We start from the raw sequence: 19,296 nt of genomic DNA on the forward strand, positions 1-19,296 counted from the left end.
AGGAATCAACAGACAAACTAATATCTATCATTCTTATAAATAATTTTAATAAGTTTTCTGAACTTATTTAGTTTAGTGTTTATTTTAAACAATTTACTTTAGAAATAAATAAATCATCCAATAAATAAATAGGAAAAAAAAACTGTGACATTTAGGAAAATTATGTTTTGAGTCCTGATCCTCTGATTAAGTGAACATACACCATTGGAAAGCCATTTATCCTCTATAACTTTATAAAATGATCCTAGCTCCTTTTTCTTGGAAGAAAACAAAGACCTAGATTAAACTATGAAAGCTCCTTTATGCCCATTCCTCTCTCACTCCCTTCCATAGAAGTAATCACTGCTATAGTATGAATATTTTTGCCCTCTCAAAATTCATATGTTGAAACTTAATCCCCAGTATGTAGGTGTTAGGAGAGAGGGTCTTTGGGAGGTGATTAGGTCATAAGGGTGGATCACTTGTGAATGGTACTGGAGACCCGAGAAAGCTCCCTCGCCCCTTCTGCTATGTAAAGACACAGCGCAAAGATGGCCATCTACAAACAAGGAAGTGGGCTCTCACCAGACATGCAATGTGCAGCTGCCTGGTCTTGGACTTCCCAGCCTCCAGAACTATGAGAAATAAATGTTTGTTGTTTATATGCCACCCAGTCTGTGGTATTCTGTTATAGCACTTTGAACAAAGACACTAATCATTGATCTGTATCATGCCCACCATTTTGTATGCATTTATAGACATACATGTATTTATGGACATGTCATTTTTTATTTAGAAAAATGAAATCATATTTCACACATTATACTGAGACTTTCATTTTCATTTATGTCTTGAATGTCTAAAATTATTTATTTAATTTTACTAAATACAGATAATACACACAGTGGTGACAAGCGGACTCTAAAACAGCCTATGATCCCCAACTTCTGGTACTCATGCCCTCGAGTAATTCCCTACCCTTGAGTGTGGGATGGTCTAACAACTTGTATTAACAAACAGAAGAAGGCAAAGGTAATTGGATGTCCCACAGAAGTGTAGGATGTAAAATTTTGACTTGCATTTTACTAGCAGACTCCTCCCATTGCCTTCTCAGTTTGCATGCTTTGATGAAGCAAGCGGTCATGTTGGAGAGGAACAAAGGCCTCCAGCCAGTAAACAACTAGGAACTGAGGCTCTCTGTCCAACAGTCCTCAAGGAGCTGAATCCTACCAACAATCATGTAAGCCTGGAAGTAGATCCTTCCACAATCCAGTCTTCAGATGAGACTCCAGCCTTGGCCAACACATCAGTTACAGCTCTGTGAAGACTCTTCACACAAGGGACCCAGCAAAGCCATGCCTGATTACCTGACCTACAGAAACTCTGAGATAATAAATGTGTGTTATTTTAAGTTTCTAAATTTGTGGTAATAGTGCTACACAGTAATCGGTAACTAATGTACACATGATACAAAATTTAAAAGCTATAAAAGTTATTTCTGTGAAAATTTAAGTCTCCTTCCCATCCTTTTCTCTAGCCAATCAGATCCCCTTCCCAGAGGCAAACACCGTTACAAGCATCAATTCATATCATCAATCTGAAAGCACTTTAAATGTTTAAAAGACATTAATAAAGGTAGTATGATCATTATTCATACAAAAATTCCAAGATTTACAAAAGATACTAAGATTTTGAGTTAGCAGAAGATGAGAACAACAGGTATCATTACATACTTATCTCACAAGGGACTATATGGAAAGGGCAGGAAAAGTGACAGGTATCAGATGAGCACATGGCAGAAATTCCAAGTACTTCCACAAGATTGTGTCTAAGAGCTATTGCTCATAAGAAGAGTTCCAAAGATCATTAAACACAACCTTAATACCACTGATTCAGTGTCCTATGCTGACTGTAAAGCAAGGCATTATCAGGATGAGTGAAAACAAACTAGGAAGCATTGTACTGCATGGTTCAAAGCCAGGTCCCTGTATCTGACACCACCCGTGGAATACCGTTCATCAGACCACAAAAATGGCTTGATGTAGCTAGAAATGACAGTGTTGGAACTAGGGTGAGAGACTGACTTACATGCTTGAGTCAAAGAATAGATTAAAAAAGGAAAGAGCTTTCCTCTGGAACAGGAGTGAGCCCTTTTCTGTAAAGGGCCAGATGGTAAATATTTTAAGCTTTGCAAACCAGATGGTCTCTTTCCCAGATACTCAACTCTACTGTCGTAGCACTAAAGCAGCCACAGACACTACATAAATAAATGGGCGTGGCCATGTTCCAATAAGATTTTATTTACAAAAGTAAGTAGTGGATTTGACCCAAGAGCTTGTTGACCCCTGATCTAGAAGGGTAAATCAAAGGATGAGTACAGCTGAAGTCTTTCAATTTGGCACCTGATTTAAAAACTTAGATACCAAGAAAAAAATCTCCTAGCTCATGCCAATTCCCATGCTGCTTTCTGAATACACTGATTTGACTATCATTGAAGATATCTTTATTTGTTTATTTTTATCTTTTTATCCAAGTATAGTTGATTTACAATGCTGTGTAGTTTCTGGTGTACAGCAAAGTGAGTCAGTTATATTTATATTTATATATTCTTTTTCAGATTCTTTTCTTTTACAGGTTATTACAAGATATTGAATATAGCTCCCTGTGCTATACAGTAGGTCCTTGTTGTTTATCTATTTTTATATAGTCATGTGTATCTGTTAATCCCAAATTCCTAATTTATCCCTCCCCTCTCTTCCCCTTTGGTAACCATAACTTTGTTTTCTATGTCTGTGAGTCTGTTTCTGTTTTGTAAATAAGTTCATTTGTATCATTTTTTAGATTCCACATATAAGTGACATCACATAATATTTGTCTTTGACAAATACCTCACTTAGTATGATACTCTCTAGGTCGGTCCATGTTGCTGCAAATGGCATTATTTCACTCTTTCTTATGGCTGAGTAATATCGCATTATATATATATATATACACACACAATGTCTATATGTGGCATATATATATTTACCACAGAAGGTATCTTTTTTTATTTGAACCAAAACTGCTGCCATTTTTACTGATTTTCTGCCCATCTAGAACCTGAGTCATCTTAGAACTAAAAGAGAACCACAAGTTAAGAACTGCCCCTCTTTTTCTCAATGCCCTGTCTTCTTACCATTCCTCTTCCAGCTGTTTGGGAGATTCTAGGACTAGAACGATAGTACTAGATTGGGAAATGCTATCTTTAATAGAGGTCTCCTATTTATCTTTTGGGATTCCTACTACCTGTTTTTTTTTTTCAAAGATACTTTTTTATTAGCCAAACAAGTACCTACAATCCGTATTTTTAAACTCTATTGACTGAAATTAGTGTTTTTAAGCATTTGATACTAAAATTATGTTGCTTCAAGGCACCTAAATTTAATATTTATAAGTCCATGTCTAGTCCATATAACTAGACATTTTCTATTTTTGTGCTAAAGTTACTCAAACACTTATAAGTTTTGTTAATTTCATAGCATTCTTTTCCCAGATTGTTCAAATATGTATTGTGTACTTTTATGTTTCATGGATTTTTGATAAAAAAAAAAAAAACTCCAGTCCTTCGTGTGAGAGAAAGAGCTACACACAGATAGCCATATGTTCACACATAGCTGGTACAGCAGAATAAAACTGAACTGATTTTATTTCCCGGTCCTAGTTCTCCAGCTCACATGGTTAACACTCAGGATAGAAGACAGGACCACAAGAAATAAATGAGTTGCCCAATTTTATGAAACTACTATGAAGGTAAAATATATTTTTGGGGATTCCCTGGTGGCGCAGTGGTTGAGAGTCCGCCTGCCGATGCAGGGGACACGGGTTTGTGCCCCGGTCCGGGAAGGTCCCACATGCCGCGGAGCGGCTGGGCCGTGAGCCATGGCCGCTGAGCCTGCGCGTCCGGAGCCTGTGCTCCGCAATGGGAGAGGCCACAACAGTGAGGGCTCAGGTACCGAAAAAAAAAAAAATATATATATATATATATATTAGGAAAATAGACTTCCTGTATATATGATTCTTATCCTTCTTCTTAAAAAGAAGTTAAATGTTTTCATTAATTTACATCCCCAAACTTTCAAAGATTATGAGATTTAAATGAAAGTGTGTCACTTTCATCTTTCTAAATTCAGAATGCCATCATCTGTAAAATATAAACTGGATTCTTAAGTGACCAAGCTTGATGAAGCAAGATGTATGTTTGAAATCTTTCTAGAGGTTAAGACACCACAATTTCACTTGTGTCTGAACCAACTCCACATAAACAAAGTAAAGTGAAACCCCAGCCTGAGACGCTCGGGCACTGTCTAAAAGCGGGAAAAGGCCACCTTCCTGCTCCCAGCCTCCGCTTCCTCCCAGCCGAGACGAGTGGGTGTTCCAGCTCTGCTGAGATGCCATACACGACCTCTTTCACTGCCTCACTAAGAACTCTGGCTCACCCCTGGCCAAGCTACGATCCACAGACCAAAAGACCACTACGGTTTGGGGAATATCAGTGAGCTATACAAGCAAGTGTCAAAATTCCAGCTCCCAAACATACACAGTTTCTAACTTAACCTCCCGTCTCCTCTAATTATGGTCACCTCCATAGCGGGAACCATGGTGAAATGTTTAAAAACTCTTCAAGTTTCCTAGAATTCACCACTTACACAATAGTTGATCTGGTAAAAGGCAACTAAGACTAAAATTAATCTGTAAACACATTCCTAGCAGAGAACAGAAGTGATCCAAAACTTTCAGAGAACACGACTTCAAGTTCTCAAATATAACTAGGTAGATTGCTCTGAACTGCATCTCTACTTGCCCGTCTGCCCCTCGGCGAACACAAGGCCAGAAAACAAAAGGTACCCAAAAGACAGGTGGTCTAATTTCGAAGTCAAAGCAAATGATGCCGTGTGAACAATCAGAAGCTGCAAGATCAATTTGGTATTTATTGAGAGATAACTGTAGCCTCTCTCTTCTCACAGGCAAACTAACGTAACAACATTTAATGGAGCTGGCAGTTTCCCTGGTCTCCAACACTGGACTCTATCCACTAAAACCTGTATCAAGACTAATTCTCTTCTGGTAAAAGTGGGAAAAACAAAAACGGACGATCAAGAGAAACCTGGTATCCTAATCACTTAAGATATCTACTGGTACTACACACCGTCACCTTTTAGAATTGAGTGATGTGCTTATTGTACAAAATAATCAACTCTGATTTTAATATATGAGAATTTCACAAGGACTAATTCAGTGCTTTAGAAATGGGGAATCAAAAATGAATAGAAATTTATATAGATAGGAATTATAAGATAGAAATCATGTGTGTGTGTGTGTGTGTGTGTGTGTGTGTGTGTTATGGCACCACAGTTTAAATCCAGTCTCACATGTCTAGTGATCTGGCACACAGATACTAACATTCAAAAACTATGCATTGAACATTATTATGTGCCCAAGTTTACATTAAGGTAACACCTGCTATTATAACAGATAACAGTGATATAAGGCAACAGAAGCATGTTTCTGGTTCATACACTATCCAATACCAGGGTTCCCAGTCAACAGATAGTTCAAGCTATCTCCTCCTTGAATTTCTGCCCTCCAAAAATGCTTCAGAGTCCTCTCCATTCAGCCAAATGGTGAAGAAGAAGACTATGGAGGAGACACACTTAGTTTTTAGGCACTTCAGCCTAGATGTGAAACATATCACTTTATTTCACATTCCATTGGCAAGAGCTAGTCACATGGCCACACCCAGGTGCAAGAAAGGCTGGGAAATGTAGTTTCATCTGGGCAGCTGCTTCCCAGCAACTACTCTGAAGAATATGAATCTTCTGTGCACAGCCAGCAGTACCTACCACAATTATTATGGTAGATACTATAAGTACCAAATATAGTAAGACATAAGGCTAACCATGAAATACGCCTTTGTCTAGATTTTTGGACCTGTTAAAATATGATGAGCAATTCACTCAAAATTTAGCTAATCAAGACAACTAATATTTAAGGTCATTATATGTATTAGATATGAAGCTAACGATATTAACGCACAATCAGCAACCATGTATTTTGAATTGGTGATTCATAACAGTGTGAGATTAGGAGAGACATATTAACATTCTCTCACATTGTGTCATGACCATACCACGACACTAGCTGGGTAGCATATGTGGAAAAATAAAGCTTTACATTTTTATTAGATTTGAACCTACTACAGGCAAGATTATTCAGTCTATTCTGTTTTTTTTTTTATATTGGAGTACATTTAACAATGTTGTGTTACTTTCAGGTGTACAGCAAAGTGATTCAGTTATATGTATACATATATCTATTGTTCTTGAAATTCCTTTCCCCTTTAGATTGTTACATAATACTGAGCAGAGTTTCCTGTGCTTGCAAAGATTGAATATAATCATGTATATAGAAGTGACTGCAAGTAGATGGCTTCTATTATAATTAACTGAAAAATTAAGATCATAATACTGAATTCATAGATTGTTAAACATATTAGACATAATATATACTTTCAAATCTAGTACATTATAGGTGTTCCATGAAAACATATATAATTCCCATTCTTGTTGTTATTATTTTGAATAGCTCTCCTTTTAATGAACAAAGGCAGAAGTTCTGGGCTTACTCTTTGTTACAATAGAAAAGGTAAATTACAAGGAAATATTTCTTATGGAAAAAGACAAGCAGTAGAAATTTGTTAAGCATGAAATGGGTAAAAAGAGGAGAGAAATTGGTCACCGACTCTGATTCTTGAATAATTTCATCACGAACAAAGTGAAATTAATAGGTTGTTTAAACCAATCTCATCCACAGATGCGTGGAAATGAAGATGAGTGAGTGTGGGAAAGAGAAGTCTAAAAACACCTGCAGATTATGGAGAAGCCTGATGTCCCTGATCTGTTTGGCAACGAAACTGACTGCTAAAACCACAGGCGGCATTTTGCAGGAAAGAAACAAGCCAACCTTTTCAGTTACTTTGTCCTTGATCTCCTATTCTTGGTGTAACAGAATCTGAAAGAAATTCATGTGACCCATATTGAGAAAATGCTTCTAGAAAACCCATTTTGAGGAGGTAAGAATACAAAATTCTCAGAACATCAAAGATTGACTTATTAGAGTCATACGTTGGGAGTGATTTCCCTCCTTTTTTAAAAAAACAGGTTTTATTTTTATTAATATTATTGTAAAAAGTAGATTAATTTTTTTATCCATGATTTAAAATATAGCAAAACACACGAGTCCCATGCTGCTTTGATTGCTGTTGGATGGGAAGAAACACTTCTTGTTTGATGCCAATCCCAAAACACTCATCCCTTCAATACCAGTGTAGACACAGGGTCTCCACCCTATGCCTTCTCTGTCCACATCCCACTGAATTTACGTTAAACCACGCCCCCTTCACTCCATTGGCTGCACAAGTTCTAAATTTCTTAGTTGATCTTCATGAATAAATGGGTTCCAGGAGGGTAAGAAGGGTGTCATTTTAAGAAAAAAATTAATAATTTAAGTCCACTTTAAAGAATCTATCATTTAAAGAATGTTAGAATGGCCTCAAAGTTAGTGATGATAATTTAACAAAGAAATACTGCTAGATCCTTGAGTACTGGCAAATAATAGCTATCAATATATGATATATGGACTCAAGCATAGTGCCCATGCATTATATTGATAAGCAAGAACTCTATGCTCAGAATTAGTTGCTATGGATGGAGAGTTGAGTGGTTAATCATTAACAATTTATTGAAGATTTATTTATTAACAATTCTATGGGTCTAAAATGAAACTTTTTTCTTTTGTTTTAAGTGATGTTAATGTTTCTGAGAGTAAGACCATTTCTAAAATTTTGTTGACTAATTTATTGAGCAATGGGATAAAAAGTTTTATGGCGTGTCTACTTTGTATTTCTGAAATGTTCTACTTCATGTCTGAACTTAAAAAAAAAAACCTTCTTATCTTCAACCCTTGTTTCCCTTCCTCTAATAAATAATTCCCTGCTTCCCTAGTCTATATATGATGAAATGATGAGTGGTAGGCTTATTAGATATCATTCCCAACTTCTCTATGACAGATTGGCAATGGTACCAAGATCACCTTTTTATCTGAACCTTGACTCGAGGGAGAAAATAATTATTTATAGAGCTGAAAGAGTCGAAATAGTTTATTATACTTAATAAAATAGAAATATCCAAATAAACTAGAAGTCAGTATAATAAAGTCCACCAAAACAGTTGGACACAAATTTTTCTATTATATGAGAATTTTCATGTAATTCAAGAAAAAAATATGTTCTTTGTGTTTCCACATATCCTCTTAGAGTGCCTATATTTTATGATCACAACCCACTCTTCATTCCAGTTTAACAACTAAACTTTTTCCTTTCCACGTACAAGATTTAGAAGGAGTTTGATCATGTTGACCTTTTGATTTTAACAACCCAGGATTAACCTAATCGAGAATGGAAATAATGTGGAAATGCTACAGATCAAGCCTCTCTGTTTCAAATCATTTAACACATTAATTCTGACAGCTGGAAAATCTTACTCAGAAAAAAATGTCAGCAGCACGTTTAATGACGAAAAGCAAGAAGCACGAGCCTCTTCAAAAATCAAAATGACGCACTATCCACCTCATACTTTACAGAACCGCCTCTATCACAAATCATTTTATCCTCTCATCTCTGAAGCATCCCAGACACGTTCTTTAACCATGAATTCACAAGCCTTTACTCTGCGTGAGCCTCGGAATCGGCAACTTCTTGAGCCAGCGCGGGAAACGGGGAAGGAACCCATGGCGTTCACCTGGGTTTGCTGAAGACAACGAAGCAGAAAAGAATGCTTTGCTTCCCTTGGCCTCTGTGTTCCCTGTTAATGTGTAGCGGGTCATTGTTGGGAAATATTTCCTCACCTGACGTTCCAAGAAATGGAGGACCTCACAGTTGTTTTATGGCTCAGTCATTAAACGCGGGAACGTTCCATCCTGCCGGAATCACTGACGGAACCAGACTGTGGTCTGAACTCCTTCTCAGAAACGCTGCCACCATGTGGCACGTTGGCGCTATGACCGGAAGAGCCCTATAGGTCATGTGGTTCATTTCAACATGGCTGGGCTCCAGCAGAATCTATTCCTATAACTTCCTAAGTTCCTATTAAATCAGTCCCGCAGTTGCAGAGTAAACCGTAGTGAATCCTGCGGAAATCTTGGTTTTTTTTAACATATGTGAACTTCCCTCCGCTACACTGACAATCTGACAGCTTAAGTGGGTTATGTGTTTAAAGGGAAAAAAACAGTTTTTAAGAGCAGAAATAAGAAATGTTTTTGCAACGTTATAACCCGTGTGCTTTGTATTTTATAGAGATAGCTGCCCTCTGAATTATTAAAAATGTGTGCTTAGAACCCACAAATCAACAATATCAATTCATTTGAAACACATACAATTTAAAAGAGATACATTTCCTCCCACCAAGTGTCTACAAACCTATGGATTAGTTACGTTAACACTACAAAAAATTATTCAACCGTATTTATATTAATCAAGTAATACTTGGGGGCTTCCCTGGTGGCACAGTGGTTAAGAATCCACCTGCCAATGCAGGGGACACCGGTTCGAGCCCTGGTCCAGGAAGATCCCACATGCCACGGAGCAGCTAAGCCCGTGCGCCACAACTGAGACTGCGTGCTGCAACTCCTGAGCCCTGCGTGCCTAAAGCCCATGCTCCACAACAAGAGAAGCCACTGCAATGAGAAGCCCGCGCACCACAAGAAAGAGTAGCCCCCATTGCCGCAACTAGAGAAAGCCCACACGCAGCAACAAAGACCCAACACAGCCAAAAATAAATAAATAAACTTATTTTTTTAAAAAGCAATACTTGGTAAATAGGAGTTGACACCTTAATACAACCAATAATAAATAGGAACATTTAACTTTAATCTCACTTTACACATGATTCTTACAATGGAGGTGTGAGATAAATTAATAGTGCAATCTCCATTTCACAACTGAGAAATGTAGATGAAGAGGTTAAGTAATCTCAAAACAATATTAAATATTTAAAGTGGACTCAGAGCTCTGCAACCCCTAATTTCTGTTCCAGTATTCAACCTTCAACTGTAATTTTTTTTCATTCAAACACCTTTTGAATACCCTGTAAATTTTTTTTTAATATAGAATTTTCTTTTTAATTTTCTTATTAAGTAACCAACTTTATATATCCTGGGAGAAAAATTAGAAAAAGACAATTCAGAAATCTAATCCAGCCCTTCAGAGGTGTGCAAATTATCCTGTCGATGTACACAGTTTAAAAATCTTACATCTGGGGCTTCCCTGGTGGCGCAGTAGTTGAGAGTCCGCCTGCCGATGCAGGGGACGCGGGTTCGTGCCCCGGTCCGGGAAGATCCCACATGCCGCGGAATGGCTGGGCCCGTGAGCCATGGCCGCTGAGCCTGTGCGTCTGGAGCCTGTGCTCTGCAATGGGAGAGGCCACAACACTGAGAGGCCCGCGTACGACAAAAAGAAAAAAAAAAAAAAATCTTACATCTGCTCTCATTCCAATAACCTATTCCATTTAAAGGTATTACAAATCATGACTACCTGCTCCTCCTAAAAATCTTAATAATAGTTAACACACATACAGTGGTTAAAATAGGCAGGGTATTTGCATATATGTGCCAAGTATTTTTAGTTTTACACATACTAATTCACTTAAACCTCTCAAAACGCCCACGAGCTGTGCATTTGACAGATGAAAACCGGTATAGATCGGCTAAGTGATTTGCCCGAGGTCTCACAGCTAATCAGTGGCAGAGTGGAACTCAGAGCCACACTCTGGCTCCTGAAGCAGCGCTTGCCAGCAGTAACCCTGCTCTCAGTCAGAAACTGCTTTACTTCTGCCGCACTGAGAATAAATTACCTTTCTTCTATTTTATACAGCAATTAGCAGATCCATCACTTCCAAACAATTCAAACAGGGCGACAAAAATCCACGTCCTTGAAAGGTCAATGTAAATCCAATTTAATGAGCGTGAACGTGGATTTTAATGTTACTAATGCCATTTGTTTAAATGACAGGCTGCTACACACTTGAAATCACAAAACAGAGCTTAAGTAAAAATGGAGGAAGGGTTTCTGAATTCTTTGTATGTATCTGAACAATAGCCTGATAGCTCTTAAATAAGTATAATTGCGAGGCAAATTTGGTGGCATATATTACCTTCATCTGTTATTTAAACCAAAAGAAACAAAAATCCATTCTATTTAATTTTATTTAAGACTGATTTAGATTATAGTTTTATTCTAATTCAGAAATTATAGAGTCTTTGTAAGAACTAGTCATTTCCCTCCCTCCCTTTTTATGGGACCCCCTCGATGCCCTTCCAGGACGCTGAGAGCCAATCCTATAAACGAAAAAGCTAGTTAATGATATTGTACATAAGTAATGTTTTAACTGCAGAGTAGTGTGTGTGTGTGTGTGTGTGTGTATGTGTGTGTGCGTGTGTTTGTTTTGTAACCACAAAACCAGAGGGGGAAGTGTAGGAGCAAGTGGGTTGGGCAGTGGCAAAAAACCTCATGACACATCTCTCCACCCCCTGTGTTGGTGGAGAACGTCTGGAGCAGCCTTTAAATTCTGAGACGTCCTGGTTGTCAACAGCAGGGAGAGGAAGAGCCCAGAGTGCAGCCCTGAGCACAGCATCAGCACCGCCTGGGACCGGGCTCTTCTTAGCCGCCGCAGACCAAGGTAAGGCTGCAGTTTGCTACTTGCTTGCTGGCCTATGTATGCACTGTTTCATTTCATGGGGAAGGTCAAGCCGTAAGGAAAAGGGTTTAACAATAAAAGGTGTTAATCAGACTTAAACGGTCCTAGTCTTTGGAAGAAGCATGCCAGATCCAGGGCAGATCTCCTGCAGGAAAGGCAGCCGGCTATTTTGAAAGACAGCTGAATAGAAAACTTAAAAATATTTCCACGCCATCCTCAAAAGAACTGAAACTGCTTCTTGCCATCAGAAAAAAAAAAAGGAAATGTCTATGCCCCTTTGGAATGATTATATCTACATCATTTTAAATGGATAGATGATTGTGGAGACAACTTAAAAGGAAAATGATTTTTGGTGCTAATGTAAACAAATGATAATGCTAGTTATTTAATGATTTGACTTATCCTGTTTTCAAGGAAAAAAACCTTTCTGAATATTTTCACCTCTGTATTTAGCTATTAAAATTTATCCAAAATACCTGTATGACACTATTTAGACTTACAAATAGGAAAGCTGTTGACTGTTTTCAGTGTTTTTCTTTCTTGTTTCAAATTTCTAGAATACCTTACTTAAATTACAAACTTTAGAGATAGCTTCATTTCACCTAAGTAACACCTTTTAAATAATTTAAGTTGAAAATCGCATTAGAAATGCATGCTGGAAAATGGAGAAAGTAAGTTTCTTTCACAGCTTTATTTTCTCTCTTTCTCTTTGTGTTTTTCTTCTCTGAAAAATAAATATTCCCATTCCAGCTTATTATTTGAACTCAATTACTGTTGATCTGTTTTTAGGTTTAGATGGCTGGTGACATGAGGTAGCAACGGCATAATCTCTGAAACTCTAAATTTTCAAGTTGAATAAATATAGACTTGTAAAATTCCTGTCTCCTTGCCTAATAGGAAGAGATGGAGAATAGAGGAGGTGGCATTACAAATACTAACTCAAAAGATCATAATATTAAGAAGAAAATTTTCCTCTAAGAAGTAAAGAGTATTTCTACAGAAAATATATATTTATTTGTGACGATTTTGTAATGTGGTAGCCTAAAAAAGCATCACTGTTTTACCCTAGGAAAAGATCAAATATTTCTTACAAAATATTTTGCAGGAACATTGATTACGATGAGAATTGCAGTGATTTGCTTCTGCCTCTTGGGCATCACCTCCGCCCTTCCAGTGAGTACAGCTGAATCTTAAAGAAAATTCCTCAAAATAAATGAATTGTGTGTTTCAAGGTGCTACGAACACGTTCACACTGTAATCTTTCTTCACCTTCTCTGTTTCAAAGGTTAAACAGACTGACTCTGGCAGCTCTGAGGAAAAGCAGGTGAGCATCTTTTAGGTTTATCATATAGTTAAATTATTTTTGCAACTGCTGGAAGATGTGCTACAAATGTATGGCAATTTTACTTATTTTCATAGTCAAACAAAATAACTTATAAGTATTTATTGAGTGCCTGCTATGGTTCTAGACCAGTACCAAGCACAGAACTGCTTTTAGTCTCTTAAAACCAAACTAGATGTTTTAATATAATAAAATGGTGCTCTAGGCCTATCATTTATGTAAAATGAGTTCTGTGAAGTTGTGTGACTTTTTGTTTCCATGAGTCAACATACTGTTCTAGAAGTAAAAAATTCCATCTTTTGCTTTACTTAGTGGCAAGCTAAGTTTAAAATTCACCTCACATATTGGAGAGTTGGCATAACCATAATGTTCACAATATCTCCTAAGATATTTGCTAAGAAGCCCATTATAGACAGAAAGTCGTTTATGCCGTTTGTATCTATTGTGCTTATCCGATGACGTTAGATCACATTTTTCTAGACAAACGTAAGACCAAATCAAATTCTTTATTATAATTATTCAACCAGCACCGTAGATGTACCTGCCCCTCCACAGAGTGAAAGCATGCCAGCCAAACAACAAACGGGCATTGTCCCAAGGAGCTTGGACAAAAAGGCACACAGAGTTCAATTCCAGATAAACAGAATAAAGGCCAGTATAGAGCTGCCTGGGGTCACTGCAATTAGATTGCTTAATGAAGATGTTAGGAGAAGTATTGCTGCTTGTGTTTGGGTGTGCAAGTGGGTAGAAGTAAGTGATTTAAGAACACGAGTATTGAATCACAGCAATAAGTCAGAAAATTAACATTTCCAGAGAAAATAGTGATCACACTTTTTGAGGCAAGAATTAGTGCCTTTTTAATAGAATAAAATACTGCACATGAAGCCACCGCTGTATAAGTGGTTAAGTGTGATTTAGGAGATAAGTGAAGGGCTCAACCTTCTAGAATCCTAGAAATCTAGAGCTAGTAGGAAATACGGAAAGTCTATAAAGACACACCCCTGAAGATGAACACCGGTTATCTATGAGGGATATGACTACTGGGTAGATATTAGTTTGTTTTTCTTATCTATTTGTTCTTCATATTACTTTTTAAAAATTATAAATTTATCTTATAAATACAGATAAAGCCTGTATTACAGGTATCATCCGAATAAATATGTATATTAAATGTAATCAATCATAACATTTATCTGTATAGTATTTATATAAATATATATTTTTAAAGAAAAAGAAGAGGGAAACTTTGAACTCATCTAGACTAGTAGTTTTCACATTTTTTAGTCAAGGAACCCATTCTTTCAGCAAAAGCTGTCATAGAAGCCCAATATGAAGCTCCTCTGGTTAGAGCCAACCATGGGGAAACCCAAAGTGCTACTGACTGGTTTCCTTCCTGCGCTTCTCCTCCTTTGTGGCTGTGAAGGAATTCTTGGAACCCCCAGGATAACTTTTCTCCATGACAGAGATGTGAAGTGATCGCCCTGGGCCGTACAGCCCACCAGATGACACTTATTCAGAGCAATTTCCACTCCTCTGCATTAGCATATTATTATCATTTTCCAGATAAATGACTTGGCTAAGTAAAGGCCATTCCATTCATGTCTTCGGCACCTTAAAGCAATAGAACTTTTATGCAATGGTGTTGATATTATATTTCTGCACTGCCCACTAAGGTAGCCACTAGACACGTGTGACTATTGAACACTCTGGTGCAACCGAGGAACTAATTTTTTTTTAATTAACTTAAATTTGAATAGCCATGTGTTTCATGGCTAGAGAATGGCATACTGGACAGCACAGCCTTAGAGAGTTTCTCCTTGTTCCACAGAGACAGGAAACAAGGAAGATCAACACAAATTAAGGGCCCCTCTGCTTTAGCTGTATTTCATCTGAGAGGAATTTCAGCTAACAAATGTAGAACAGAAAAGCACAGTGTATCATCAATGTGAAGAGCCACTGGATTTGAGCCCTGGCTCTGCCACTTACTATCACTTAACTTCATTGTGGCTGGGTTTCTCCTGATCTGTAAAATGGGAGTAATAATACTGATACCTATCCCAGGATTAAATGAATTAGTATTTGTAAATTACTTTGAAAGTGTGCCTGCCTCACAATAAGTGCTACGTAAGGGTTTGTTAAATGACTCTACCAGAAAGAATAAATTATGAAAGATACAGCTCAGGCTCTAGTTGACTGAATAATGCATATTATGCTTATCCATCAAGATTGGGGAAGTATAGTTGTTTTTTTCAGCTTATCACTTAGAGATCCCTGTTTCTTTTTCTTAATAATGACAAATATGCAACTCTTTTTTGTAGCTTTACAACAAATACCCAGATGCTGTAGCCACATGGCTAAAGCCTGACCCATCTCAGAAGCAGACTTTCCTAGAACCACAGGTATTTTTAATTTTAATTTATTCTAAATATTAAAATTCTCACAATTAAAGAACAACCACCACAAAAAGTAGCCACCGAGCAGGCCATTTGGGCTTGTTAAATGGATCTTTCCTGCCTGTTGGTAAAGGTGAACTTAGGACACCAATTGATCTGTCATGTTGTCTTCCTGCTAAGCCATCCACCAATGAGGCTAAAAAATAAGACCTGCTTTGTATGGAAAAGGCTAACTTTTGAATAAAAAAGTTAAGAGAGTATGATGTACACTGATTTGTACCTTTCTTTCTTCAGAATACTGTGTCCTCTGAGGAAACTGATAACAAGCAAGAGGTGAGGTTCCACTTTGAATCCAAGGTCCATCATGTCTTGGAGGAACTAAGGAAGCAACTCTTTCTCCTGGTGACATTGCCTGGGTTCAATTCTGGCAAAATTCCATTAAAATTCTCCAGTAAATGCCCTGTTTATCCACCGGCCTGAAATTCCAGGGGCGCATCACACCCCTACCCAAAGCCTTGAAATTTCTGCAGACCTGATTATACTGGGCCAACAGTATGGTGGGCTCTAGGTCAGGGATGGTGGAAGTAGAGTCTTTACTTAGTGGAGTGGAGGTGCGAGTATGGGAGAAATATTATGGGATGGGCTCCTGGTAGCCCGATTCATATTTGTCTCGTTTCTCTGAGTGACTCTGCCACCACCATCCAAGGGAACAACAGGAACTAGGAACTTTCTCCTCAAAACCTGGAGACCCACCATCTTGAGGCCCACCCTCCCTTCCTAACATGAGCTCAGCCAACCATAAAAAAAAGAAAGAAAGAAAAAAAATTTTCCTGTCTAAAACTTGCTCACAAAAAACACAAGTGTTTACTAAATGTCAGAAATACCAGGTTTAAAATAAGTTTAGTGTGGCAGGAGATGTTTACTAATGTCTGTTGTTTGAAATACTAAGCCTCTTGCGATTCATTTAAGATATTTTCTTGCTGTCATCTAATATCTGGTAAGCATCTAATTAATGCCTACCACAGCCAAGACTTTGACTCCAGGAACGTTTCTGTTGCTAACATAATGGTTTATTTAATAACTATTCTTTTTATTGGAATTAGTAATATATTTGCTGAGCAAAGGGATAACTTAAATTTGTTTTCCTTAAGATTCTATTTGAAGATGCTAAGAATTTCTAATAAGGAAAGTTAGATAAATGACCCAATATATTTGCAATCAGAAGTGTAATAGACATTAACTGGTTAATTGAGCTGCAGTTTATACACATGGATAACACAGTCGCCTTTTGATTATCCAGGCTAATAGGGAGGAGTTTTAGGTTTGGGGGTGAGCATTAATACATGGATGCTCTAATCTCCTGAGAATTGTCATAGAAAAAATCTCACAATTATGTACCTGTATTTACCGCATTATTGAATTTGGTAAATTAAATAGTGTCTAAAATGAACAAGGAAAAACATGTTATCGATATAAATTTATAACTCATACATTTGGCTTGAAAATAATGTTTATGAAAGAGCAAGAAAAATGACTCAGAATAGGATTCCATTTATCCTTGTGTTAAAAGGGAAATTGGAAGATGCTCACTTTAGCTCTTAAAAGCCATTGAGTGCTTTGTTGTGAATACAAAGATTCTGACACTGGGACTTCCCTGGCATTCTGGAGGTTAAGACTTCGCCTTCCAAGGCAGGGGGTACGGGTTCAATCCCTGGTCAGGGAGCTAGGGTCCCACGTGCCTCATGGCCAAAACACCAAAACAGAAGCAATATTGTAACAAATTCAATAAAGACTTAAAAGAAAAAAGGATTCTGAAACTAAATATAGTAAAAGACTAAGGCACCGTAAAGGCTAAAGGAAAATAAAAACCTTTACACCAATTTTTCCGATCATCTTGATTTTTAGACCCTCTCGAGTAAGTCCGATGAAAGCCCTGAGCACACAGACACTGTGGATGACGAAGAGGATGGAGACAGCCAGGACACTGACACAAATGACTCCAATGACACTGACCATTCCGATGAGTCTCACCATTCTGATGAATCTGATGAAGTGGTCACTGATTTCCCCACTGACATTCCAGCAACCTCCGTCTTCACTCCACCTGTCCCGACCGGAGACACATACGAAGGCCGAGGTGATAGTGTGGCTTACGGACTGAGGTCGAAAAAGATGTTCCGCAGATCTGAAGTCCAGGTAAATCCTTGAACAAGACACATGAGATGGTTATGAGTAGAGCCCAATTCTAGGGAACAAGGGTCTGCATGCTCATTTGTTCATTCATTCAGCAAGGATTATTACTTTATGATCATTGAATACAAAACCTTTTCCCACTTATTGGTTTTTGTATTAAAGTCCACATAATTTCTCCCTAATTTTGTCTCTCAATCACAATGCTATTTTTCCAAATCCTGGTTATAAAGCACTTATTCTATTTGCTTTTTCATTTATTTATTTTTTTAAATTGATTTATTTTTGGCTGTGTCAGGTCTTTGTTGCTGCGCATAGGCTTTCTCTAGTTGTGGCGAGCAGGGGCTCTAGGCACGTGGGCTTCAGTAGTTGTGGCGCAGGGGCTCAGTAGTTGTGGCTCGCGGGCTCTAGGGTGCAGGCTCAGTAGTTGTGGCGCATGGGCTTAGTTGCTCCACGGCATGTGGGATCTTCCCTGCCCAGGGTTCGAACCCGTGTCCCCTGCACTGGCAGGCGGACTCTTCACCACTGCGCCTCTGGGGAAGCCGTCTATTCGCTTTTTTAAATTAAAAAAGGATCTGGATTTAGCACATAGCCCTGCCGTGTACTAGTCCCTTTACTTTTAACTTTCGCTTCATTTTCCCTTTATGTAAAACAGATAATGAGACCTTCCTCATGGGTTTCCTCTCATACAAAATTGATGTACCTATTAAACTAAAGGAGATGACATAATGAAAGGACTTAGTTTGAAAAAAAGTAACATGCTAGTATTATTTTTTTGCTTCAGCCAAATTTAGACATTGTTAGAGAATACATTGGCCTGAAAGTTAAAAAGCAGAAGAAAATTACAGGGTTCCCATCTCTGGCTGTTTATTGAATTCTTCTCCCGTTTGTTCTGTGATTCAGTATCCAGATGCCACAGAGGAGGACGTCACGTCACACGTGGAGAGCGAGGAGGTGGGTGATGCACCCAAGGCCATCCTGGTTGCCCAGCGCCTCCACAGGGCTTCTGACTGGGACAGCCGTGGGAAGGACAGTCAGGAGACGAGTCAGCCGGATGACCGCAGTATGGAAACCCACAGCCACGAGCATTCCAAAGAATTCAAGCTGAAGGCCGAGGATGACAGCAATGAGCATTCCGATGTGATTGAGAGTCAGGATAATTCCAAAGTCAGCCGTGAATTCCACAGCCAAGAATCCCATAGCCGCGAAGACAAGCTAGTCCCAGACCTTAAGAGTGAAGAAGACAAACACCTGAAACTTCGTGTTTCTCATGAATTGGATAGTGCGTCTTCTGAGGTCAATTAAAAGGAGAAAAATACAGTTTCCTACTTTGCTTTTCGTAAAAAGAAAAAATACATTATAGCAGAGTGGGACAGAATATGAAATGCTTATTTCTCTGCTTAGTTGGTGAATATATGTGTGTGTGGATCTGGAAACAGATCATGGTTTTGATCATTAGTTTAGTGTGTGACTTGATGGTAACACCCTTGTACACTAAAAGCTTCAGGGTTTAGCCTATGTTCTTTCCATATAAGAAATGCAAACCATCATTGCATTTTAATGTTTGCTACCCTTTTATGAAAAGAAGTTTGTGTAGAAGCAAAAA

At 38.1% G+C, this 19,296-nt stretch overlaps 1 protein-coding gene across 4 annotated transcripts; it reads left to right on the forward strand.

Annotated features, from left to right (window-relative positions):
* The first annotated feature begins 12,884 nt into the window (after nt 1-12,884).
* On the forward strand, nt 12,885-18,995 carry SPP1 (secreted phosphoprotein 1). Of its 4 annotated transcripts, XM_065877411.1 has the most exons (6): nt 12,885-12,938; nt 13,051-13,089; nt 15,426-15,506; nt 15,795-15,833; nt 17,406-17,696; nt 18,594-18,995. In XM_065877411.1, exons 1-6 carry the CDS (start codon nt 12,885-12,887, stop codon nt 18,993-18,995), a joined length of 906 nt encoding a protein of 301 aa, XP_065733483.1. The 4 variants fall into 4 exon arrangements, with proteins under 4 accessions (XP_065733483.1, XP_065733484.1, XP_065733485.1 ...); XM_065877412.1 differs by lacking the exon at nt 15,795-15,833; XM_065877413.1 differs by lacking the exon at nt 15,426-15,506.
* The last annotated feature ends 301 nt before the right edge of the window (nt 18,996-19,296 follow it).

Source organism: Phocoena phocoena, chromosome 5 (genome assembly GCF_963924675.1).
Source record: "Phocoena phocoena chromosome 5, mPhoPho1.1, whole genome shotgun sequence".
NCBI classification, from domain to species: Eukaryota; Metazoa; Chordata; class Mammalia; order Artiodactyla; family Phocoenidae; genus Phocoena; species Phocoena phocoena.

Excerpts from the sequence above, each read along its gene's own strand:
- SPP1 (XM_065877411.1), top strand. The coding sequence starts at position 12,885 with ATGAGAATTGCAGTGATTTGCTTCTGCCTCTTGGGCATCACCTCCGCC. Across the intron at positions 13,090-15,425 it reads GCAGCTCTGAGGAAAAGCAG|CTTTACAACAAATACCCAGA; the intron begins GTGAGCATCTTT and ends TCTTTTTTGTAG. Across the intron at positions 17,697-18,593 it reads TCCGCAGATCTGAAGTCCAG|TATCCAGATGCCACAGAGGA; the intron begins GTAAATCCTTGA and ends TCTGTGATTCAG.